This window comes from Cynocephalus volans, chromosome 1 (assembly GCF_027409185.1).
Source record: "Cynocephalus volans isolate mCynVol1 chromosome 1, mCynVol1.pri, whole genome shotgun sequence".
NCBI classification, from domain to species: domain Eukaryota; kingdom Metazoa; phylum Chordata; class Mammalia; order Dermoptera; family Cynocephalidae; genus Cynocephalus; species Cynocephalus volans.
In genome coordinates this window covers 241,625,657-241,652,618 of record NC_084460.1, presented here as the reverse complement: position 1 = coordinate 241,652,618, position 26,962 = coordinate 241,625,657, and the positions used below count along the sequence as shown (strand labels likewise).

The 26,962-nt window shown below is 34.7% G+C and overlaps 1 protein-coding gene and 1 pseudogene across 3 annotated transcripts in view; both read left to right on the top strand.

Moving 5' to 3' along the window:
• The window catches only part of OLA1 (Obg like ATPase 1), a 170,993-nt gene extending 151,368 nt beyond the window's left edge, over positions 1-19,625 (top strand). For all 3 annotated transcript variants that reach the window (XM_063099362.1, XM_063099352.1, XM_063099370.1), the window contains 4 exons: positions 12,774-12,914; positions 13,604-13,700; positions 15,771-15,893; positions 19,106-19,625. In XM_063099362.1, the coding sequence (XP_062955432.1) occupies positions 12,774-12,914; positions 13,604-13,700; positions 15,771-15,893; positions 19,106-19,207 (463 nt within the window). In that variant the 3' untranslated portion in view covers positions 19,208-19,625. The remainder of the gene's footprint in view (positions 1-12,773; positions 12,915-13,603; positions 13,701-15,770; positions 15,894-19,105) is intronic.
• A 5,058-nt stretch (positions 19,626-24,683) lies between these two features.
• LOC134369378 (heterogeneous nuclear ribonucleoprotein R-like) lies at positions 24,684-26,066 on the top strand (annotated as a pseudogene).
• The last annotated feature ends 896 nt before the right edge of the window (positions 26,067-26,962 follow it).

Here is a 26,962-nt window from a genome sequence, read left to right as displayed (position 1 = left end):
CATCACTCCAAAATCTCTGCTTTTTTAATTGGCCCATACTACCTCTGAAGGAAGGTCAGACATTAATAGAATCATAATGTGGGGAATATTAGCATTTCCGTTTTTTAAAATCTTTAGATTAGTTCTCAGTTTAGTTTTGGGGATTTTTATTTTTGGATAAAATTCACATGCACAAAATTGTCCCTTTTAAATTGCACAATTCAGTGGTTTTTTAATATATTCACAATGTTGTGTCACCATCACCATTAATTCCAGAACATTTTCATCACCTCAGAAAGAAACCCACGCCCATTAACAAGCACTCCCCTTTGGCTCCTCTACCTAGCCCCTGGCAACCACTAGCCTGCTTTCTGTCTCTGGATTTGCCTATTCAGGTTATTGCATATAAACTGAATCATATAATATGTTGCCTTTTGCATATGGCTTCTTTTACTTAACATAATGTTTTCAATGTTCATCCATATTGTAGCATGTATCAGTACTTCATTTCTTTTTACGGCTGAATAGTATTTCATTGTACGGATATAATACTTATTATAGTCTGGCTTTGTAATTATAGCCATCCTAGTGGGTGTGAAGTGGTATCTCCTTGTGGTTTTGATTTGCGTTCTTCTGATGACTAATGATAAACACCTTTTCATATGTTTATTGCCGTTTGTAAGTCCTCTGAGAGACATGTCTATTCAAATTATTTGCCTGTAGTTAAGTTTAGTTTCTCCTTTTTTTTGTTGAATTGTAAGAGTTCTTTGAATATTCTGGTTACTGGATCCCAGTCAGCTACATGATTTCCAAATATTTTCTCCCATTCTGTGGATTGTCTTTTCACTTTCTTGATAGTGTCTTTTGGTACACAAAATTTTTAATTTTAAACTCTTACCTTTAGGTGTTTGGTCAATTTTCATTTTTGTGTGTGGATATCCAGTTGTCTAAGCACCATTAGTTGACTATTCTTTACCCATTGAATTGTTTTAGTACGCTTGTCAAAATTCAACTTACCATAAACTCAAAAACAAACAAACAAATAACCCAGTTAAAAAATGGACAAAGGGGGAGCTGGCCAGAATACTCAGTTTATTAGAACGCAGTGTTATAGCACCAAGGTCAAGGGCTCAGATTCCCAAACTGGCCAACCACGAAAAAAAAGAGTGGGTGGGTGGGCAAAGGACTTGAATAGACATTTCCCAAAGAAGATATACAAATGGCTTACAAACTAATCATTAGAGAACTGCAAATCAAAATCACAATGAGGTGTCATCTCACACTCAGCAAAGGCTGGTGGGTTTGCTCTTTTGATTAGAGCATAGTGTTGATAATACCAAGGTCAGGGATTTGGATCTCCATATGTGCCAGCTGCCAAAAAAAAACTCCAAAACTAGAAAATAACAAGTGCTGACAAAGACAGGGAGAAATTGGAACCCCTGTGCATTAATTACTTGTAGGAATGTAAAATGGTACCGCTACTGTGGAAAACAGTTTGGTGATTCCTCAAGAGCTGAACATAGAATTACCGTATGATCCAGCAATCCCAAAAGAATTGAAAACAAGATCTTGATGAGATATTTGCATACCCATCTTCATTGCAGCGTTATTCACAATAGCTAAGAGATAGAAGCAACCCAAATATCCATCAACAGGTACATAGATAAAGAAAATGTAGTATAGATATACAGTGGAATATTACTGAGCTTTAAAAAAGAAGGAAGTCCTGTCGCATGTTACAACATGAATGAACCTTGAGAGCATTATGCTAAGTGAAATATTCCAGTCACAAAAAGACAAATACTATATGATTCCACTTATATGGGGAATGTAAAGTAACCAAACTTGTAGAAACAGAAAGCAAATAGAATAGTGGTTGCCAAGGCCTGGGGATAGGGGGAAACAGGGAGGTGTTGTTCAATGGATATAGAGTTTCAGATTTGCAAGATCAAGAAATTCTGAGATTTCTTGCATGACAATGTGAATATAGTTAACACTAGTGAACTGTACACTTGGTAAATGTACAAGATGGTTAAGGTGGTAAATTTTGTTATGTGTCTTTTACCACAATTTTTAAAAACCAATTGGCCATAGATATATGGGTTATTTCTGGACTCAGTTCTATTCCATCAGTCTATATGTCTAGCCTTATACCAGTTACATATATAGTAAGTTTTAAAGAGGGAAGGGCAAGTCCTGTAACTTTGTTCTTTTTCAAGATTGTTTTGGCTATTTTTGGTCCTTGCATTTTCATATGAATTTTAGGATCAGCTTGTCAGTTTATGCAAAAAAGGCAGGGATCTGTAGAACACTGGGGAATATTTCTGTCTTAACAATATTAAGTCTTCCAATCCAGTAACATGGGATGTTTTTCCATTTGCTTAGTTCTTTAATTTCTTTCAATGGTGTTTTGTAGTTTTCCGTGTATAAATCTTACACATGTTTTGTTAAATATATTTCTATCTCAGTTTAGTTTTTATCATTTACTGGCCCTTCATAAATTTTGGCTAGTCTCAAAAGGACTCAGTATCTTTATGGTACTATGTTTTTTTGGCATATTACCACTATGGCACATATGCTGCAATACATGATCTTCCTCTCTTCCTCATATAGACACACTCACTTTTATTCCTGGCATCCTCTCCCCATCTTCCCAAAATATCAAAGGTAGTCTTTTGATTTTCTTCATCTTCATAAATAGTCTGGATATGGAAGTCACATTTCTGACACCATCTACATTCTCAGAAAATATATCTGTGATAGTTGAGTCAAGATTTGTGGCTCTCTCTATAAGTTTATATTTCAATTATAGACTGCGTTAACCTGATGTTGTCTTCTTTGAACAAAAATGGAAAAGAGAGATAGTTTATCCTAGGGACACATGGCCAGAAATAATTTCATATTGTGTATAGGATCATAACATAGGAAAATTTCTCACAGGTAACAGAGTTTCATAGTCTCAAGATAAAAATATTGGTTTCATACCTCATGATACCTGTAACTACAGAGTATTTGTATGTGTAGTGTTTAAGACTAGAATACAAACTTGCAAAGAACAGATACAAATTCAAAAACAGTGACTCTCAGACATCAGAGTACAAAGAGCTATGCTGTGGATTGAATGGCCCCCCAAAGTCATTGAAGCTTAATCCCCACTGTAAGTGTTTGAGAGTGGGAAACCTTATTGTAATTAAAAGGTGATTAGATTGTAAGGATCATGCCATAATGAGTGGATTAATAATGGTGGTCATGGGCATGCTTCTCAGGGCTTTAAAAGGAAAGCACGTGAGAGTCTCTCTCTCTCTGCTCTGCCATTTCTGCCATGTGAGATCCCTGGGTCACTGTTGTCACCACCATGGCCTTCACCAGAAGTGTTCCCTGGACTTTGGACTTCCCATCCTCCAAAACTGTAAGCAGTAAATTTTGTTTTCTTACAAATTACCCAGTTCCAGGTATTTTGTTATAAGCAACAGAAACAGACTAATACAAGTTGTAAGAGTTAAATGCAAATTCCCACTTCCAGAAATAGTAAATTTAGGGGGTTTTTTGTTTCTTTTTTGTAAAGCCCTGGATTCACAGGTTGTCAACAAACTATATTTTGAGAAACACTGCTCCAGAATTTCAAATATAAATATATAGCCTGCTTGGGGCCATTTAGTGTGAACACAAATCTTAATAACATTGAAAGAGGGTAAGAAGCCAGAGATTCAGGGAGCATCTAAAAGTTTGAGGTGCTCATTTTGGTACATTCACAATGAACCCCGTGAGGTGGTTAGTAGCTTGATGGTTCAGACTTGAAGTAGTTCAAGCCACAGATATAACTTGCAAATAAAAATAATCTCGCTGTACTATCAATTTTTTTTTTTTTTTTTAATATAGCCTTACAACAATTAGGTTTGCTCCCCCTAGGTTTTGTTGTGATTTTCACTTCACCATTCTAGCTAAAAAATAAGCATACCTCTAATGGTCAAGACAATTATACCTTACTGATTTCTAAAGGTTGACTCTGGCAAAAGAAAGGTACATAGGGTCTGTAAAAATCATGTGTTCTTCTGAATGTTCTTTTACCTCATCTTTTAATTCTATTTTTCTGCAAACTTTTTGAAGTACCCTTGTAGCATTTAAGCAGAAATCTGAATGAAGTGCCTGAAAATCTCAACATTTGTACTTGTTCAATTTCTGGCATAGCCATAAAATGATAAAATTTTCCATCTGAAAAGTATCATTCAATCAGTGAACTTTAGAGTCATTAAAAATAGCAGAACCCTGTCTTCAGTTGAAATCTTATGCGGAAGCCCAGTATATAGAAATGAAGCAGCTCTGGTTGAAATGCAAAAGTGGAGGTTTCAAAACCTCACTATTTCTTCCTCCCTTTCTCTCCCCACCCTTTCTCCTCCTACCTTGGGAAATTCTTTAGGGAACTCAGAACAGATTAAAACTACTGGTGTAGACCAGTCTGCAGATGAGTAAAGTAAAACTAAGAATGTTAAATAACTCTCTGGAGTCTTTCAGCTAGTTACTAGCTAAAGCTCTTTCCACCATATTATCCGTTCAAAAAATGTTTGAGCATTTACTATGTGCCAGGCACTGTGCTAGGAGGGTTCTGTGGATATAGCAGGGAACAAAGACATAGCCCTTGACCTCAAGAAGTTTTTTTCTATACTGGGAGGTGGTAAAGAAAATAGGCAATTTATAATGTACAGTGGAATGTGGTGATGATAGTGCCTACCCATATGAGAGCTCAGGGAAAGTTCTAGAGGAGCCTGTCTTAAAAAACAAATTGGAGTTAAATCAGTTAAGAGGAGATATAGTCATATATTTAAATGAGGATAACTACAAAATGTCATCATTGTCAGTACCAGGATGCTTTCAGCTACAAATAACAGAAACAATCCCAGTACCTAATAAGACCCAAGGTAGTTTGTCTCCTGGGTTAGTTAATTCAGTTCTTGATATAATCAAGAACAAGGATTTTTCCCATCTTTCCCCATGTCTATTCTTATGGTCACAAAATGGCTGCTAGAGTTCCAGGAGTAAGATCCAAAATAGTGTCCAGCAGAGACTCTCTTCTTTTTTTCTTCTTAAGCCAAAGGAACCTTTTGAAACCTTTTTCTGAAGCCCCCTAGCAGGCGTCCCCTTATGCCCCATTGGCTCTATTGACCAGAATTGGTTCACATGCTCACTCTCAAACCATTTGCCAGCTGGAAAATGGAGAACTATAATTGACTCAAACTAATTAGAATTTACCCTGATGTTTCCTTTCCACGTGTTTATTCATTACAAAGAACTTTTTAAAAAATGGAGACTTTTTGTTATAGAAACTATTTTTATACAGTTGTTACATGTTCATCACATATAGATTAATTGCATATGTTATCTTTTTAAGCATACTGAGGGTTAAAGAAATCGCAATCATGGTTAGCCCAAAGTGTTGGGATAAGTATAGTCCAGTTTTTAAAATTTGCTTTGAAGATTGCCTGCTTGTCATTAATGCCTGTTGTTTCAATTTTGTGTTAGCCTTTCAGTTATCACAAGAGTCAGAAAGCTTGTTAATCCTTGAAATACAAAGTCTGAAATCTGATTTTTATTTGCTGCAAAAGGAATATCCATTTCTCTAGAATTTATTTCCTTTCACACACACACACACACACACACACACACACGCACACGCACACGCACACGCACACGCACACACACACACACACACACACACACACACTCTCCCTCCCTCCCTCCCTCCCTCCCTCCACCTTGCTATAGTGACTGCAAAATGAAATGGGGCTTTTCAGACAGTGGTTCCTCATAGCAAACAATTTGTGGTAATATTCCTTTCACTTGATATGAATTCAGATTTCACAAAGTTCTCTCTGCTGGAATCACTTCCTGAATTCTGAATCTAGACTCGAAAGCTAAAAATGTTTACTATAAATGTTTTTCCAGATTTGAGGCTTATTAGAATAAGAGAGGCATGATTATGTCTTATAAAGTTAAAAACTGTTGACCATAGTAATTCTGTCTAAATTATTTAATTATTTTTACTGTGAACCTGAAGCTGCTTTAATACTGCAGTGGATTCAGAGCAAACATTTTCCTTATACTTTCTGAAATTCTAGTGACTTTTTTCTCTCTGATTTTGAACCAGATATATTATTCTATTATTTTCGCTCTTCTATATCAATGGGATAGATAGTCAACATCTGCTTTGTTACCAGTTGGGTTGTCTGCATAACCAACTCAGACATTTCCATGCTTTTAGTTGATGTGCTTTTATTTTTAAAGTTCTTTAGTTCAATGCTTCTGGAAGTTTAACATGTATATGTTTTTTCTCTTTTTCTTTTTTCTTTTTTTTTAAAACATGCATATGAATTACCTAGGGATTTTGTTAAAATGCAGATTCTGATCTGGGGTGGAGCCCAAGATTCAAGCACCCAAGTGATATGCTCATACTTTGAGTAGCAAAGTTATATTGTTATTCTACACAACTCCATGAAGTCAGGCAAGAACACTGAAACTTGAAGACTCTTAGATGTATCAAAGATGGGGCTGCCTTTAAAAGAAGGATTAGATTTCCAGACACTAGTCAATTAGACTAGAATTTACTTTTTTGGTATTTCTTCTTTCTCCCTCTTTTTTTTTTTAATCACTGACTTCCTTAATGACTTCCATTCAGAGAATGTTTACAAGAGGAAATAAAATGAAAGTAAAGATATATTTTAATAACTTTATTCAAACAAAAAATTTTGAAGAGTTGAAAATTGTAGATTTTATAGAGCTAATTATTTTACTTTGGGATAACATCATTTATGACATATTTTATTTTGTATATTGTTTGTGGTATTAATTTTAGTGCAGGTTTCCACTATTGTTTATTGCCGTTTGTGAAATAACTAGATTAATTAAAATATATATGTCATCTTTAAGAAGACAATCTTACCTTCGATAAGCCTTACCTTTTTTTTTTTTTTTCTTTTTCTTTTAGAACACTGTAAATTTATGTTAATTTGGATAGATCATGTTTGGAAAATGGAAAAGAGGATTGTGATATCTTGAAGTCATTCTTTGGGACTCTGAGCAGTTGTAATAGAAATGAGAGTAAAACTGCAAGGGAGGAAAGTAGAAACGACATTTGTGTTTATCAGTGCCCCTGGATTAATGGTATATCCAAACCATGGACAACATGAAGGGAGCTAGTTTAGTAAAGGCCAGGTTCTTAATGACATTGCCTGAGTGATGTTAAGTCACTGAATTAACCTGCTCTGGAGCCTCCTTTGTGTAAGTTGCATCATTTTTTGAATATTGACATACAGTTCTTGCCACCAGTTATATGCAGTCAGAAATGTCACTGATGATTTAAAAAAAAAAGAAGACAACAAAGGTTCACACAGAAACTGTGTACGGTATGTATAAGGGTTTAATAATAAAATACCATATGTAACATTTTTAAAAGATTTTAAACATACTTTGATGTTACAAAGTAGAATAAGCAGATTTGGGAGAATTCTAATGTTCAACAAAGATACCATAAATGGTAATATAACTTGGCTTTAGTGCTGGATTGACCTATCTTTAAAGGATTTTCAGAAAATATAGTCAGAATTTGAGTGACTGAAGGTAGCTGAAAGGCTAGTAGGGCATGAGGTGTAGAAAAGAAGACATTAAAGTTCTTATTAAGGTATGCCAGAGAAAATAAAATAAACAAGAAATAAAAAAAGAAAAAAGAAAAGAAAGTATGCCAGAGAAAACTATTTCAGGGATTTATTTTAAGTTGCAAGAATTTGGTTTTATGGAAAATATCAAATAACACTATTGGGATTGTTCTATTCCTTTATAAAGGTTAGTATTGTTTTGTGAAACCTGTCTCAGTTTAGATATGTGTGTGAAAATAATATGTCTGTATACCATATGTTTGAGTCAAAGTGTAAAATCTGTTTCTGACTGTGGGTGGTGGTCAAAAAAAGTTTGAAAGCTATTGTATTAGAACACTATAAAATGGAGATTTAACTCCTTCCAGTTAAGGTGGTTTTGCTGAGCCGATACAGGAAGCTCCTTTATTGTTCTTAATGTATAGAAATACCAGATTAAATAACCAGAAAAAGGTGGTATTAATGGTGGTGTGGTAGTTTTAGAACACACAGCAAAAATTGAAAGCAAGAAATAGGACTCTCTAGGTGCCAAAAACAAGAAGGAATTTCAATGACAGTAGAGAATGAAATTGACATTGTATGGCCCTCAGAAAACTGGGCTAATGTGTGATTTAGAGGCCTGAGTGTCCATACAGAAATGAGTCAAGGTACAGATTCTCAGGCTATAGGTACTAGAGCTAGGCTCACTCATAAAGCCTAGAAGAAGCTGCTCTTCATGTTGCCAGATTCTAGAATCACGGTAAAACAATGGAGATCTTTAACTTTAAAAAAGAAAAAAGAAGAAGAAGAAGCCGTCCTTTCCATGATTACATATTAGAAAAATGCCCCCCACCCCTTTCAGACAAGGGAACAAACATTTTCCTTATACTTCCTGGGATTCTTGTGACTTTTTTCTCTCTGGTTTTGAACCAGGAATTTTTCTGTCATTTTTGCTCTTCTCCTATATCAGTGGGATAGGTAGTCAACATCTGCTTAGTTACCATTTGGTTGGTGTTCTTAGGAAATTAGATACTGGGCCTGCATTGTAAGATGCATTACCCATAACCTAGTGCAGAAGCACTAAGCCTAAAAATGTGTGAGCTGACCCAGAGCCTGGGACTCTATAGTAATATCTCCCCAGAAAAGGCAACCATGAAAGTATCCCATAGATACATCTCAACCCAGGGGATCACAGGACTCCCTTGGAACGTAACTGCTTTTGCTAAAATGACCACACACACACACACACACACACACACACACACACACACACACACACACACACACACACACACACACACACACACACACACACACACACACACACACACACACACACACACACACACACACACACACACACACACACACACACACACACACACACACACACACACACACACACACACACACGAACCAACTGTCCTGAGAGGTTGTTAGCAGATGACAAATGGAGGGAGGGAATTATTCTCAAGAAATTAGAAGTAAAGAGCAGTCTTAAAGGAACTTTTAAAGTAATGTTAAAAGGGACAAAGAATTCATTAAACAAGAGTAAAATATTACCCAAAAAGAGCAGATAGATTTGAAGAAGAACAAATAGAATTTTTAGTAATAAAATTAGTATCTGGGAAAAGAAATATAAAATGTAAACTAACCCTGGGAAAATCAAGTTTTGGAATCTGGAATTTCAAGACTAGCTAAGAAGACCAAATTATAAGACTAAAGGTAAATTTGACATATGATCTTTTGTAAATTTAATACTAATTTGATACTAAAGATCTCATTCTGCCAAAGAATCTAACATCACAACCTGCCAGTGTATCTCAAAGCATCACCTTTTAGTTTTAAAACTGGTTGTCCTTGCTTTGTCCCCTTGCTGTGGAATCACTACCAGGGAGAAAAATACAACTCTCCCATTTGTCACTCATAAGACTTTTATTTTTATTTATTTATTTATTTTTTGGTCGTTTTTTCGTGACCGGTACTCAGCCAGTGAGTGCACCAGTCATTCCTATATAGGATCCCAACCCGCCGCAGGAGCATCGCCGCGCTCCCAGCGCAGCACTCTACTGAGTGCACCACGGGCTCGGCCCATAAGACTTTGAAGAAAACCTGGCTTCAAGTCCTTATCAAGAAGGATGGATCCCCTTGTAATAATCTGTTCATGTAAATTTGCAAAATGAATACTACAAAAGACTTTACAGTTTAACTCTTTGGGATTCTTTTAACTTTACTGTTCTTTCTCCTCCTCTCCCTCCCTCATATAATTTGATGTTCTGTGACTATATCAGCATCATTATTTTGGTCACTAGCAATTAGACGGCTTTCTTTAGACATTTGCTAACATTTGTACATGGCAATTATTATTCAGGCACTTTGACAGAATATGCTTGGAATTGTTTTTCTAGTAGTGGTGCTGAGCTCAACTTTAATTTTCCATATCCCTCATGTGCCAGTAGCACACATTTTTGAGATGACTAGCTATAGTTTGGAGTATGGTTTGTAGCAAGAGAATAGACGTTTTTCTGCAATAGGTAACTGGTCCCTATGGGGTTCAAACTTGTGATCTTGGCCTCATTATCACACTTTTGTAACCATCAGACCTAATTAGATATAATATATACAGTTCAGTCTACAGTCTTGAAATTGTCATTTTTTAATTACCCAAGGATTAAATATGTAATTAGAAATCACTTTGGGACATTTCTCACTTTTGTTTGATAGTAGAAGTCACAAAAGTAAAGCAGACAGCCAAAGAACCTAACTCACTTTTCATCTTCCCTGTGTTTTCTATGACAGCGAAAGTCACAAAAGTGAAGCTTGCAGGCAAAGAGCCTAACTCACTTTACGGAGAGTGCTACGGTACCTTTTTCTTTTAGTAAGGCTATTGCAGGTCTGATGTCAGTCACTTTAGAGACCTTTAGACCTCATGCTCATTTATTGCTAAAATGTACCAGCTCTGCTTCTGCATTATGAAGATCATCTGTCAACACTTTGAGATATTCTCCTTTGTTATTAAGCTTGTGATGCTCTACACTGTCAGGTTTTTTTGCCAATTATAGTTAAGGTACAATGGTGTATTCACCAGATCAAAGTCTCACATTGGCGGTAGAGGAATGATTTGTAAGTCTTTATTCATCTGAATTGTACAATAGATCACCTGAGGAATGCAAATAATCCCTCAGAGGACGCTGCAGGAAAGGCTGTTAAAATGACAGAGTAGAACTATTGTTATTCTGAACTGATGTTTTAGCCAAAGTAATTATTTCTTTTCTTGTTGTTTCATAACACTTCTAGTTTTATTAGTTATGTTGACCATATTTATAAAACAAAATGTGTATGATATTTTTATATTATCCTTTTACATGGGTTTGTTTTATTTCACTTTCATTGAATCTGTATTTGGTATGTGATCTGCTTTTTTTAATAGCATATTTTATTCTAACTGGTATAATAACAGTGTTACTAAACCATTGATGGTAATATTTTAATATAGAGTTTTGTTTGAATAGTGTGAATGTATGAAGTAACTTAGATGCCATGATGTTATTATAGGCAGAAGTACCAATTTAAATCCCCCCCCCCTTTTAACCTGTCTTTCATAATTTTGGATGAGAAAATATCTGGTTTGAATTGTATTTTAAAGTCCACATACTTTATTCCAAAATAAATCTTAGGGGTTGGTCCATCTTTTAGGATGTGAACAAAGGAAAAAAAAAATCTTACTATTAAGAACAAAAACCACTATAACATGTTAAGTAGTTTCCTTTGTATAACAAACATGTGCAAACTTTTGTGTGGATTTTTCATTCATTTCTCCTGTTCTGAATCCTGCTCGGTGGGCCATATTCTTAATTTTCTAATGATTCTGCTCCCCTGCCATTTTCTTTGATAGTTGGATAGATTTTCTTTGATAAATGGATTTATGATTTAGTTTTTGTTTTTCTGTTCTCTTAAATTGGCATTTATATTGATTATTTAAGGGATTTCTGCCACATTATTTTGCCATAATACTTATTAAAACTTTGGTCTAAATATAGGAGGCTCATGGAATTAAGTAAGATTGTGGCATACATTAAGATTTTTGATATAAATTTCAGTGGAATCTATAATCAGTTCTATACTAAACTCAGTTCCAGAATAATAGGAATATATTTTATGATTATCTGAGAATGAAAATTAACAATAGTAATTACTGTCAATTATTTGTTTAATATTTGCAGGCATTATTTTTCTAGGTTCTTTACAATATAATATGTACTATTATTACCCCCATTTTTACAGATGAGGAAACTGAGGCTTAGAAAGGTTTAGTAACCTTCCTAGGAATAAAAAGCTAGGAAGCGGTAGGATTGGAATCTAGTTAATTATTCACTACATTCATTTCATTTATGTTCTGATTACTACTTTGCCATAATATTCCATGATTTGGAAGAAAAAAAAGAAGACTTGATATCTTTTCAGGTAACAACTGGTATAGTTTTCTAACTGATTTGGCTTTGCAAATACTTCGTGATTAAAGGAATTTAGTTCCTCTGTAGTTCTGTTATTCATGATCCTACAAAAGTCAGGTTCATAAGAAGAGTGTACATGATCAACTATATTTGTAAAATCTGTATTTCTGCATGTTTGTTTTGGTTAGCAAAAGTCTCCCTCAAAACCAGTGACAACTGTAAATTGTTAGTCCTAGAAGGATCTAAATCAAGCATGTAGATATCTGTGTGGAACAAATATTTATTTTTCAAGGACTCTAATATCAGCTGGGATTTTTAGGTGTGATTCCTATACAACAGAACTTTGTTTTCTCTTTTTTTAAAATATGTATTTTGTAAAGTAAGGAAAATAAGAAATTATGAAATTGAGGCTTTATACAAGAGTACAGGTGTTTATGCTGAACGAATTTAGTGTAACTGAAAAAAGTTTTAAAATGTTTGTGTAGTAGTTCTTATATATAATGTACTAAAGTAAAACTAGGTTACAATAAAATATTATGGCGTATACCTGAAGCAGTTGCTGCCTGTTAATGCCTTGACCTTGGAAAGCTATACACAAAAAGATGGCATCATAAAACTGTGCAATTCTTATGAATATGTATGTGCTACTTGATAATAATGAATGTGGTACAGTCATGCATGCACTACAAGATAATGTTGTGCCCTTTTTTGTCTACAGGTTGATAAAAATTAAAGAGTGGGTGGACAAGTATGACCCAGGTGCCTTGGTCATTCCTTTTAGTGGAGCCTTGGAACTCAAGTTGCAAGAATTGAGTGCTGAGGAGAGACAGAAGTATCTGGAAGCGAACATGACACAAAGGTTAATTAGCATTCATTTTCCCTACACTTTATTATCAACTATTTCCTTGCAGTAATTTAATTGCTTGCGCTGATAGAATAATAAATGACAGAGTAATTACCATTATAAAGAGGGAATCTTCTCCTTTCTTTACCATGAGACAGAGTGAAAAGATTTATTTTAAATTAAGTTTTTAACTGTCATCTGTCATCTCTGTACGGTGTTTTAATTATAACATAAGTATTAGTTATGTATATTTTTGAGGAGGAATGATCGCCAAAACTCTTTCGTCATGTTCGGTGGGGGAGGGGAAAGGGTGAATCAGTTGCTGTAATTTTTTCTGAGTAACAGTAATATATTGTTTAAATATTGGATTTCAATCGAATAATTTTATTTTCGTGGCCCAGTCCTGGAAATAACTAATATTGGACAAGAATAGTCATAGGGTGGGTAGATCTAATTTTTCTTTTTTTTATACTAAACAATTGAAAATGATATTTTCAGGCTAATACAATTAAAACCAATTTTCGAAGGGATGTTTTTAGAAATAGTTTCTTGCTTTCTGATCTCTTCAAGTGTATTATGAAAGGTGAATGGTCATTTACTAACATCTTTAACATTTTCTCCTTGAAATGAATAATTTCAGCTCTATACTGTTCTCTGGCATAATCAACTTATGTGTTGAGTGAATTTGTTTCATTTTATTTCAGCGCTCTGCCAAAGATCATTAAGGCTGGGTTTGCAGCACTCCAACTAGAATACTTTTTCACTGCAGGCCCAGATGAAGTGCGTGCATGGACCATCAGGGTAAGATTCATACTTATTCATCAGCTATATCCAGTTCCACACTATTGAATTCAGATTGATATCACTGACTTTGAAGTTTGTCATGGTGGCGGTTAGCTAGTCATTACAGATGAGGTTTTTGTCCAGGATAACTTTAATTATTTGTGAGCTGCTGAACAGTGAAAGTGGAGCGGCATTGATTGAGGCAGGTAACAATTGATTCTGCCTATTACATAGTCTGAATTTCTTCATCCTGTAGAATCTGTCTACCCTCCTCCTGTGGTCAGAGATAAGACGGACCAGTATTGTGCTTGCTTAATCTGTGTGACTGGGTTTGTCTGCAGTGAAATTGATGTTGCTTTTCATTTTGTATTCACTAAGTTTGTTTGGGTTGCGGGTGTTTCTTTCCTCCTTTGCTTTGCTCGGATTACATTTTCAGCAATAAAAGCAATATGACATCATTATGCTCTTCATAGATACACAGTTGGGCTCAAAAAGCTAATAAACTCAATGTGTAATAATTCATGCCTTTTTAAATTTGAGTTCATAGAAGTAATGTTTATTTTTAGAGTTATATGTTCAATCTTCTTTTAAAATGTGATATGTATTTTAAATATTGATGTATACTGAATACAACCAGCGAGAATGACTAATTTATTCCCAGAGGACAAAAGAAACTGAACTGTAATGGTTTGCTTTTAAATGTAAATATATTGTAATATAGTAGTTACTATTGAAAAATATTTTGAAATATATGTAATCCTAAATACTGTATTACAGAATATAAAAATAATGCAAGAACTTTTAGGCATACTCAGTGTCTTATTCAATCTTTTATTATGCTTTTTAAATATATGCTACATGATAAATTTTAATGCTGCTTTGATTTCTGTTTTCAGTGATGACTAATATATTGTTACAATTATTTTGATTTAATATAGATAGAAACATGGAGGCAGTTCAACATAATGTTAAGTGCCTTCTGTGAATGTGAGATTCACTTTTCTTTTATCCCTTCTCCCCTTTGTAAAAAAAATGTTTGACTTCTAACCAAGGTCCTTTTATATAAACTTAAAAAATAATGTCAAAGCAAATCCAAGTTGGTAAACAAATTGCTGGGGTTTATTTTTACTATATATTTTAAAGATGTATTATTTTAAAGCCTTAAAACTTCCAAATGTAAGTATGTGAAGTGGGAAAGATAGCATGCTCTGTGCTGAAAATGTGAAAGCTGGTTTATCTTAAGACTGATTGTAAGTATCCGTGATTTAATGTGCTAAGATATTTAGTCAGGTAAGCATCAGTGAGTAGCCATATTAACCCAATACATCTTTTATTGTAAAAACTGTGCTTTATAGTGTCAGACTCCTTATCACTTTAACATGCTTTATTAAGCAGCCTTTAGGTCGCCATTATTTCTCAAATTTCTTTCCATGGTTATGTGTGTCTGGAATGTACATCCTTGTAATTTAACTTATGGCATAATTGTAAGACATTTCTCATCCTATATCAACTTGAGTTTCCTTCCTGATGGTTAGAGGCAAGGTATATCATGTAAAACGTTAAAAAATTTTTATTATTAAAATTTTTTGAGAGTTTCAAAATTATTTAATGAATATAGATTATATGCTTTATTAGAAGTGCCTTAAAAATGTCCTTTTTATGTATTGATTTTTTGTATGTTCTTTAGATGAGCTGAAATTTTGAGGGTTTTTTAAAATCTTTTTAAAACCTTTGATAATTCAGCATGAAAGTTACCTAAAAATCTTTATTTTTTCCGCTGTGAAGAATAGAAAATCGAAATGAAACCTACACCAAAACCAGACCACTGCATCTAAATCAATAAAATTGTAGATGACTGTTAGGAAAAAACAAAGCTACACTTCTTTAATATCTACTGATCTATCTTTGCTAAATCTGCTGCACAGATAGTACCTAGTGTTGAACATGTACTAATTGTATGCCTGACGTCTTAACTGATATTAAACTAAGTTTTAGTTGACCCCGACTGCAGATCAGAGAAAAGAAACTCTGTGCTTACAATCAGTCACCTTAAATGCAATTAGTTTTCTGTGGTCTTTCTTTTCAAAGAAAGGGACGAAGGCTCCACAAGCTGCAGGAAAGATTCACACAGATTTTGAAAAGGGTTTCATTATGGCCGAAGTAATGAAATATGAAGATTTTAAAGAGGAAGGTTCTGAAAATGCGGTCAAGGTAGGGAGTTATTTTTTATTTTCATATTTCAGTTTTTCCGCTGATGTGAAGATATTCATGATAAAAATGAATGATGATTGTCTTTTAAACTGTGTAGTCTAAAATAAAATAAGATTATCAGGGTTTAGTGTTGCTATCAATTGACTGAAAAGCTTACATGCTTTTAGGTCATTTAAAATGTGTGTGAATTGTCAGTTTTTTAGATTTCTTTCTATAATTGAAAATAAAAGTAAACTGGTTTGAAATAATTGTAAATAATTTCAAAGAATTTGTTCACTGATAGCCAATGAAAAATTATGCTTATACATCTGAATATGTGAAGTAGAAGTAGTATATGCTTATGGTTAATTCAAGGAAAAGGATAGAAACTTAGTTAAATAAAACCTGTTCTTACTGAAACTTCATGGTTTTACTTTTTTTTGTTTGAAAATCTTTGGGAATTTGATTTGCTTTCTCAACACTAGAGGGCAGGTCCAAAATTGTACTTCATTTTAGCTAATAAATATAATTTGATTTGCAGACACTAATAGTGAAGCAATGTTATACACAAGTTGTAAATGATTTTTTAATGTAAGTATTTTGCAGAATTAACCTTGGATTATTAGATTTTGCTTAGAGAAATCTAGTAACCTCTAATGGATAGGTAGTTCAGCTTATTAAACTGACATTGTAGGAAGATTTTGTTTATCTTTAATTTAATTTAATATCTGAAGACTACCATAGAAAATGTTATAGAATTTAAAGAAAACTCTCTTGGGTTTATTGTTTCATGTTTTGAAAGCATACAAAAAAGTTTATTTTGCGTTTAGTTTGTTCTCATTGGTATCATTGGAAAGATCATACTGAACAGCAGGACTTTAATTGAACTGTTGGAACCCCAAGAAGAGGAGGGAAAAAATCTTGGTGTAATTGGGTCAGTGTTGAGTGAGAGCCATTTTGTCTTTTTAAAAGAGTGGAAGAAGTTACATTTTACAACTAAACAAATCATTAATTTTTCAGGGGTGTCATCTGTACCAATGCCGATAGATATGTATTGAGATTGAACTTTGTCAGGAATACTAATTAGACTTTTAAAATCTCAGATTATTTGTTAATATGCTTCATTGTGTTGGCATTTTTTTATAGAGTAAAGAAGATAAAAATGAGGATATTTTCTATTACTAGAATTCAGAGATCAGATGTTTCTTTTTTATAGTCTTGCATGATAAACCTGTTTTACCAATCCTTAGTTGATTTTATGTTGTAGTAAACTTGAAAGATACATGAATTATGAATACCTCCTTTAATAATTTGACCTCTGGCTTTTCAACCTAGAATACCATCAAATATTTCATGTTTTTTTAACCTCCAAAATAAAATTTTAAAATTTGAACTTCAAGTAAAATGAAGCATTTATGAATTGCTTTATGCTCCTTTATTTAACAAATGTTTACTAGCATATTATCAAGTAGGTTTTAGGTTTGAGAGCAAGATTGTGTGTATATATATATGTATGTATGTCTATGTAGTTCTAACACCAGTGCAGCATAACTAATTTAATGCCAGTGCTCTGAACTATATACTGAATAGCTCTGTGTGGGCTTTGTAGTCTACAGGGATATCACATTATTAGCAATCATATCTGCTTAGGCAAAGCTGGCTTCTACAGATGGCTGCTTTCAAGTGCAAATGAACTGGTTAGACGTGTCTTGTTTAATACATACTCAAGATTCACAAATGGGTATTGATTTTTTTTTTTCAACCAGTGTTTCTGATAGCAGTGGAAATGGATTAAATGGTCTCTAGAGAATTTAAAGGAACACTGACACTTTTAATTAATGTTAAACTTGAGTGGTAACAAAGTATATAAACTTACACTAATTTGTCATGCCAATATATATTTGATTTAGATTGTCTATAGTTTTTTAACAGTGGTCTTTGGATTCTAGAAATAAGTAACATACGGCCTTCAATATATCACATGTCTTTACAAAAATCATGTGAATATATAATTACATATGCCTTTTAGAATGGTAGGGTACATTGACTTTTTAAAAATAAGCTTCATTTTAATAACATATTCTGTTCGGTGATTTTATATGTAGTCTAGATAATTGAAAATAGGCTTACTAGAGCTCTGTGATCTGGTTTGTTGATTTTAACCTCAGGTATAAGATCTTTGTTAGTGTTTCTGTTACTGATTAGAATAATTTCACCTGACTTTGAACATTCTTATCAATAGCATCAAAGGGAAGTACTAATCTTGCTGGACAAAAGTTTTTAGTTCTCAATAAATTCTAACAGAAGGAAAATAATTGAGGATTTTTCCAAAAGATCATCAAGTTCTTATTGTTGAGTAGCCAATGGTGGGGTCACGTGGGACCATGTCAGTTGTGGGGGTACAGAGGAGCCTGTTGTGCTTAGGGTAAAGTGTGTGTGCTGTGCAATGGGGTGAACTGGGTTTTCTGGAACTGCTGCTTGTTTGTGTTAAAATTACCAGCAGATTGCATGTCTGGATCAACATACCAGCAGGTGGAATCAGTTGCTTTGCTGACTAATGTACAAGTGGAAAAAATAACTCTTTGCAATTCCAACCTGTTAGAATCTACTTGTAACTAGGGTCATCAGTCAATAAACTTCATGATAAATTTTTGTACACACCACTATATATAATAACCATTGTCAAGACAAAATTAAAAACTATAAGGAAATAATAGTTCAAAATATTTCTGTACATTACAGTTGATCATAGTTTTCCTTATAGCAAGCTATCTTTTTGGCATCACCAGAGTCATCAAAGAATTTCTTTAAGGAAATAAAGCAGCTTTTAACCAGTTATGTAATTTTTTTTTTTTCCCCCTGCCTGGTTTGATCTGTTTTGTTACAGTGACTTGCTAGATGTTTGCAGACACATCAGAAATGTACCATAAACAGCATGTAATGAAACTTAATGATATTGGTATAATTACATTTATGTGCCAACAATTTAGTGGAGAATACATTATGATTATGCATATATGGAAAATCTAGTTCTGCCCAAATCAGGAATACTTTGCTTCTCTCGAAATCTAGTTTTGAACTTGTATGCCTTCTTTCTTATATTTCATTTTTCTTTTCTTTTTTTTTAAATATGACCTAAGTAGTATAATACTTTCTGCATCTGCTCATACCATTTACCCTATGTATTTAGTTATAAAATAATAACTCATTTTCTCTATATTTCCTACTTGCAGGCTGCTGGAAAGTACAGACAACAAGGCAGAAATTATATTGTTGAAGATGGAGATATTATCTTCTTCAAATTTAATACACCTCAACAACCGAAGAAGAAATAAATTTTAGTTATTGCTCAGATAAATATACAACTTCCAAAAAACATATGATTTTTTTTTTTTAAACTAAAATTTCTGAAAACCGAAGGGACAGATAAAGGTGGGGGGATGGTAATCTTCTACAAACAAATTATTTTTGTTTGTTTTAAAATTAAAACACTGTGTACCTCCAGTGAAAAGCAAGTTCACTAAATGTGAACAGCTTTGCTTTTCACATGATTAAGACTGTACTCTAAATTGTAGAAGCTTTTCAGGAACCATATTACTCTCATGATACTTCATTAATCTCCATCATGTATGCCAAGCCTGACACATTTGACAGTGAGGACAATGTGGCTTGCTCCTTTTTGAATCTACAGATAATGCATGTTTTACAGTACTCCAGATGTCTACACTCAATAAAACATTTGACAAAACCAGCCTTGATGTGTTTGGGGATGTCTGTATTGACTGACTGTGGTGTGCTGAATGCGATACGGCACCTGGTGGTTGCTGATTACAGAATTTTAAGGCGTGTGTATGACACAGTAACTGGCAGTGTGGGGCAGCTGCAATTGTATCTTGAAAGTGAGTATTTCATGGGAATCAGGAGAACAGTATACCAGGGATTTGTCTCCAAAAAGTTAATTAATTTGTAGTTCAACATTTATTGAAAGGTGATAGCAGTGATATTACAGAGGATATACATAGGTAACTCTGACCACAAGGAAAAAAATTGTTTCAAAAATTAAGAAATTTTGTTTGTTATTGTTGTTCTGACCATCTTGGAAAGAGTGTTTGTTTTTAATCTTCCCTTTGAAATTATTAAATTGTGAAAATTGACCCATTGAAGTCTGGTGGGTTATATTTTTGTTTTAATTGAGTAGTGTGCACAAAAGTACATTTGCTGGCTTTGAAATTACTAAAAAGATTAGACTTTGAAAATTTAAGAACTTCTTTAATGCTTGCTATTAAGATATTTTATACTAGTTGAACTTTTAGTGTGTATAATTTGAGAACTTTTTAAAAAATTGTAACAGGAAATTGTGAAAGAAAGAATAAGGACAAATTAGTTATATGGAGACCATTTGTCACTTAGCCTTCTCTTACGGTAGTGTTAGCGCTCTCTTATCTCTGAGTCCTCCCTTGCTCCGCCATGTGAACACTCCTGTGAGACCTTGTCCCCGTCCACCACCCCTTTTGTGAATCATAGGACCATTTCCGTGGAGTGCAGAATCACATCCAGGCTAGCCTTTGCCTCTACTGTATTAGTTTGTCACATTAAGGATAGAGAAGTGTTAAAGAAATACACATCAACTTAATACATAAAGGTACCTAACATGGCACAAAAGGCAAAGAAATTTGGCTATATTTAGGAAAGGGTAATTAAAGAGGATGATGTTGAGTACTGAATATAATTTAAAAGCTCCCTAATGAGTTTGATCTTTTTGCGTGTCAAATAGTGTTCTTTTTTTGCTAACATAAAAATGAGTAAACTACAGCAGAGAAAATAAGAATAAAACTAAGTGAATGACTAAAAAAACCTAATAAAACATAAATGAAACTAGGCTACAGGCATAGTTGACCAAGTTTGCTGTGAAAAATTATTGTTATATTTCTGTATTGGAGTAATGTATAGATTAGTGGGTTGTTAGGGACTTCAACAGTATGAGAAGAAATCAAATATCTTCCTGTTGAGTCTTCTCCAAAGTAAGTTGCATAGAAGTTTGAAATCTCAGTAAAAAGACTTAAAGATTGTGTAATTTTACTTTTTCTAACTTCTAATGTGATAGTTGCACATTGCAGAAAATAACCATTCATAAGAGAAAGAAGTTAGTTTTGAGGTAACTGCATTCATTAGGGGCTGAGATTAAATGTTTAAAATGTTTAATTTGGTTAGAAGTTCTGCACCATTCTATATACTTGTGCAAAATTTTATTTTCAACAAAAGTTGAGAATTCCAAGAACAGTTACATATAGATAACCAAATATATGCCTATATCAGAATGTTTTCTCCTCCTTTAATATCGGTGATAGTTAATATATTTTAGGATTATAAGTAAATATTTTTGCACCTATCTGTATATCCGTCTTAATCAAATTTGTAGTTAAAAGAAATTGATTTGTACTGAAAGCTTGAAAAAAGTTTGTGATAGCATTTAGTTGAGCTTTATCACGTTAGCTTCATAACTTGCACTTTGGGCATGGCTCAGATGAGAACTACGTCTCCCAAAGAAGCACAGATACTTTTCATCACTAACCTAGTTATGAGTGAAGCCTCTGTTCACTTATAATTTGCCAGCTCCACTTGTGGAGTAAGTCTTCTTACACATGGTTAATCAATGTTACTCTACTACAGTTCCAAGTTGATGTTTATCTCTAGTTGTCTCTGTATATGTAATATTCTCAAAGTAATTTGTAACAAGTCTGTCTCCCCTCATTTAGAAAGTCAGAGACAGAGAAAATCCCTTCTTTTCCTGCCTCATATTTTTCTGATTGGTCTACTTAAATTTACTTAATGCTCTTTTTATTTTGCCAGAGACTTGCAAGATGATTGTTTCTAATGGCAAACTGCTTTAGATGGGAAAATTCATCTTATTTTAATCTTGTGAAAATGCATAATGGTGACAGAATAAAAGAGCTAGGTTTGACTTTTAAGTGACTTTTTTGTCCCTTCACTGGTTTGGGGCCCCTTATAAAAATTGTCAGTTCTTGAATCTCCTTCCTAGTCTGTGAATATCCCAAAGTACTTGTAAATTGGTATCTCAGCCTTGTGTTGCAATTAGGAAATATAAAAAAAGAGGAGATTCACTTTGTCACCCAGTCAGCACGTCAGTGTTCTCAAACCACACATCAGATCTGGTCCTTGGATCTTTTACAGGGCTAGGACTGATTTTTTCATCTCAGCAATACTATGGTTGTAACACTTTCCAAACTTCTAAGAGTCGAATTTATAAACTAGAATGCCAAATTCTTCATTTACATTAGAATATATTCCTGATTTATAAATAATAGATGGGGGGTATGGCCCATCTATACTCAGGAGTCATGAGGCCAGAGTTTGAATCTTGACTGTACCATTTCCTAGTTGTATGACCTTGGTTAGGCAAGTTAGTCTTGCCTCTGTCAGGTCACAATGAAAAGATAGGCACAAATACTTAATTATGGGTATTTCTATGGACACATGAGAATAGGAGATAATGATTTGCCTCTTCAGCATTACAGACTTCCAGTTCTGGGACAAACAACAGATTCCTTAATGAAATATGAAAGGAACTCTGTAGTCACATGAGTTGTCATTCTCAGATACAGCTCTTTCTTTCACTCTGAATTATGCTTACCAAACCAGGGAATGATTTATTTGATGCCATTCATGGGAGCATTTCTGTATCTGCTTTCGTGTTATGGATTGTAGAGCTTCTTTCACACTTGGCAAACAACTAAGGAAAGAAGTAGCCTTCGTAAGGTGCCTGTGTATGTGACCTGCCCTCAAAGGCCCATAGAGCCCGTCTAGTAAAGCCAGTGCATTCTGTTGCCACAAAATATGAGAAAGATGGAGAAACAATGATATGTCCTATCTTTGACTCTCCTTCTGGTGTTCATGTACATTGCCTTTTTTTTTTTTTTTTTTCCTTTTTTTTCTTCTGGTGCAGTAACCCGTTTTGGTAGCCTAACCAAGGAATAGGCCATATCTTCATTTAATTACCACCATACTTTCCTAGTCCTCTTGATGTAGTTTTATAAAACACTCTAAGGATCATGACTATAAAGTCCTGTCTGTTTAAAGGAGGTTATTTGTAGGTTATGTTATCCATTCCATATTGATTTTATTCTGAGAAAAGGACATTATCTGAGGGTATGCTAGTTGTCTACCAGAGTGCATTCCTCTTTCTTCATAATTTTAGAATATAGCTAGGTGCATGGCTGTCCTGCTAGACTATTTCCCAGCTTCCTTGTAGCCAGATGGAGTTCTCATGACTAAGTTCTTGTCAATGGAATGCGAACAAAGTGATGTAGGCTGATTCCAGATCTGGGCCTTAAAAACTTGGATGTGTGCTCCCCTCATACCCTGTCCCTTCCAGAGGACTCATCACTAACACTAGGACAACACCCTAGAGGACAGTGGAGCAACCATATGGGAGGAACCTGCATTTCTGAATGACTCTGGGGAGCAGAGCTACCCAGTAACCACTGATAATCTGGCCACAGCCTACTTCTCCAGTTTTCTCTCCCATTATTCCTTTTCTTTTATAGATACAGAGAAATTAAATTTCTTAACCAAAATTGCACAGCTCATTATTTCCTCTCAGAAAAACAAATAATTTCCTGTAATTTTAAAACTAGCACAGTATAGCATTATTTGCATTAAATGACCCATATTGGCCTTAATGTAAATAAGTTTGGGAGAGTAGAATGAAAATCCCATCAGCCTTGATCAAATAAACTTGAAAGTTTTCAGCAATCCATGATTTTCCTATTATTCCAGCCTACTGTACTTATGAGCAGTTTCTTTAAAAAAATAAGTATTAGGCATACATCGAGATGAGAAAATACCCAATACAGACTGTTGTGATTCCCCTATTTCTTTACTTTATTCTCTCTTCTCCAAATTATAAGTACTGTGAGAATCAAAAAGGAGTATTCATCCTAAAGAAATGAGAATTGTGGGCTGGCAGGTTAGTTCAGTTGGTTAGAGCACAGTGTTATAATACCAAGGTCAAGGGTTTGGATCCCCATACCAGCCAGCTGCCAGAAAAAAAGAAATGAAAATTGTGGAAATTTGGAGGGAAAAAAAAGTGTCTTATTCAATGAAAATGTGCTGTCCCTCAACCTGCTAGGGTGTAGAAAGTATTATATGTTTTTATCTGGAGAACAGTTACTCGGATGTATACATGTATAAAAATGTCATTGAGCTGTACAATCAAGATTTGTACACTTTAAGTTATACCTCAATTTAAAAAAAAAAAAATGCATCCTTCAATTAAATGGTTGGTTGGTAAAGCCCCTATACACGCAATGTTATTGGCAATATTGTCTTTATAAAGTATTTATGTATGTATGTATGTTAAAAATTTAAAGATGTTGGTTAGAGATGATAGCAATATATAAAAAATTGTTAATGTTTAAGATGAGCAAACTTCACAATTGAACAGAATACATTATTTCACAAACTATTATAAAATACTGGTTCCCATAGATGAGAAGGCAAATTATTTTCTGTGATCCAAAGAATTGAAATCTGTATCAACTGTAATAAGATTCAATTGTAATATCAAAAACAACTGGAAACAATTTAAATATCCAATAATATGAGGAAATGGTGAAATGAATTATGATACATTCATACAAAAGAATACCATCAGCCATTAGAAAGAATAAAGTACATCTATAGGAGCTGGCTTAGAAAGATTTCTTATTCTTGTTGCTTTGTGAAAAAGTAAGTTACAGAACGAAATGAAGAGTGAACTAGAAGTAACCTCAGTCACCCGGGGGGTCTGGGATGGTCTCTGCCGGGGAGCGGGCGAGGGGTGGCGCGCACGCCATTTCTAGTCCTTTTCAAAGTGCCTCGCTGCTTCGGGCAGGTCGCCTGCCTAGTCGGGTGAATGGAAGAGAAAAGGAAGAACCATTAAGAGAAAAGGAAGAACCAATGGATACTTCCAGTGTAACTCACACAGAACGCTACAAGACACTGATAGAGGCAGGCCTCCCACAGAAGGTGGCAGAAAGACTTGACATGCTTCAGACAGGATTGGTAGCTTGTGTCGATCTTGACGAAGGAGCAGCTGATGCTCTCAGAGAATTTAATGAAGGAGCTCTGTCTGTACTACAACAGTTCAAAGTGACTTATCGTATGTTCAAAACAAAAGAGCATTTTTATGTGGAGCTATAAAGACCTACAGGCAAAGAGAGAAACAAGGGAGCGAGATGTGAGAGTCCACAAGGGACCTGATGAAGCAAAGATCAAGGCCGGCTTGAGAGGACTGGTTATACTCTGGATGTGACCACAGGACAGAGGACCAGACTGTGTACTATGGAGTGCAACCTGGAATTGGAACAGAGGTCTTTGTAGGTAACATACCAAAAGGTTTATGTGAGGAGGTGGTGCCCCTTTTTGAGAAGGCTGGTCCCATTTGGGGTCTATGTCTTATGATGGATCCAGCGTCTAGTCAGAACAGAGGGTATGCATGTATCACCTGTGGAAAGGAAGCTGTTAAAGTGTGCGACAGCTATGAAATTCACCCTGGTAAACACCTGGGAGTGTGCATTTCTGTGGCAAACAACAGACTTTATTGGATCCATTCCAAAGAATAAAACTAAAGAAAACATTCTGGAAGAATTCAGTAAAGTCATAGAGGGTTTGGTGAACGTTATTCTCTATCATCAACCCAATGACAAAAAGAGGAGTGGAGGGTTCCGCTTCCTTGAATATAAGGCTCACAAGTCAGCAGCACAAGCCAGATGTCAGCTGATGAGTGGAAAAGTAAAAGTTCGGGGAAATGTAGGTACAATTATATGGGCTCAGCCTATGGGAGAACCAGATCCAGAAGTCACGACTAAGGTGAAAGTTTTGTTTGTGAGAAACTTGGCTACTACAGTGAGAGGAGGAATATTGGAAAAGTCATTTTCTGAATTTGGAAAACTTGAAAATGTGAAGAAGTTGAAAGATTATGCGTTTGTTCATTTTGAACACAGAGGAGCAGCTGTTAAGGTTATGGGTGAAAAGAATGGCAAATAGAAGGGGAAGAAATTGAAATGGTCTTGGCCAAGCCACCAGACAAGGAAAGAGCGGCAAGCTGCTAGACAGGTCTTCAAGCTGCGAGGCAGGAAAGAGCCTGGTGTTTTGGAGGAACAGACAAGAGGCTGGGTGGCTAAAGTGTATTGAGTAAAGGAAATTACGCAGGGCCTTCTATGTGTGATAAAGAGCTTGGATTTTATATCTAACTTAGATGGATAGCCATTAGAGGGTTTTGAACAAGAGAGTCATACCATCCGATTTATATTTTGAAAGATCACCTGGCTTCCTGACCCATGTGCTGTCTTTACCCAGTCCTTCCAGTCACGAGAGCCACCAGTGAGAAAGAAAGAACTGTGCTGGCTGAAGTGCAGACAGACGCAGGAGAGGCCCTGGGAGCAGGAAGGGCGCCAGAGAACTGCAAGGACATGGGTTACTGTCCAAAGCAGCACTGGCCAAGAGAAATATAATGGGGGCCATGTGTGCAATTCAAATTTTTTAGGGGCTGGCCAGTTTGCTCAGTCGGGAGAATGTGGTACTAAAAACGCCAAGGTCAAGGGTTTGGATCCCTGCACTGGCCTGCTGCCAAAAAAACAAAAACAAAAACAAAAACCTATATATCCAATATATCCAAAATTTTATCATTTTAATATGTAATTCAACCTAAAAATTAATAGAATATTTTAGATTGTTTTCTTTCATACTAAGTCCTCAAAATCTGGAGTGTACAAGGAGTCTTCAAAAAGTTCATAGGAGATGTGTATTATAAAAACAATTATGCATGGATTTCAAAATATTTTTTACACCAAAATAAACTCATACTAACTTGTTATAACATGTCTGAACAGGATCTAGTTCGAGACACTAAGAAGGATAAGACATCAATTTGAAAAGAGCCCTTAACAGAGCTACATGAATTCTGCTAAAATTGAAGCAAAAACAAACATCAAATTTATGGTGTTGCTTGAATGGAATAATGGTGAAATCATTAATGCTTTACAAAACGTTTATGGGGACAATGCCCCAAAGAAATCAGCAGTTTACAA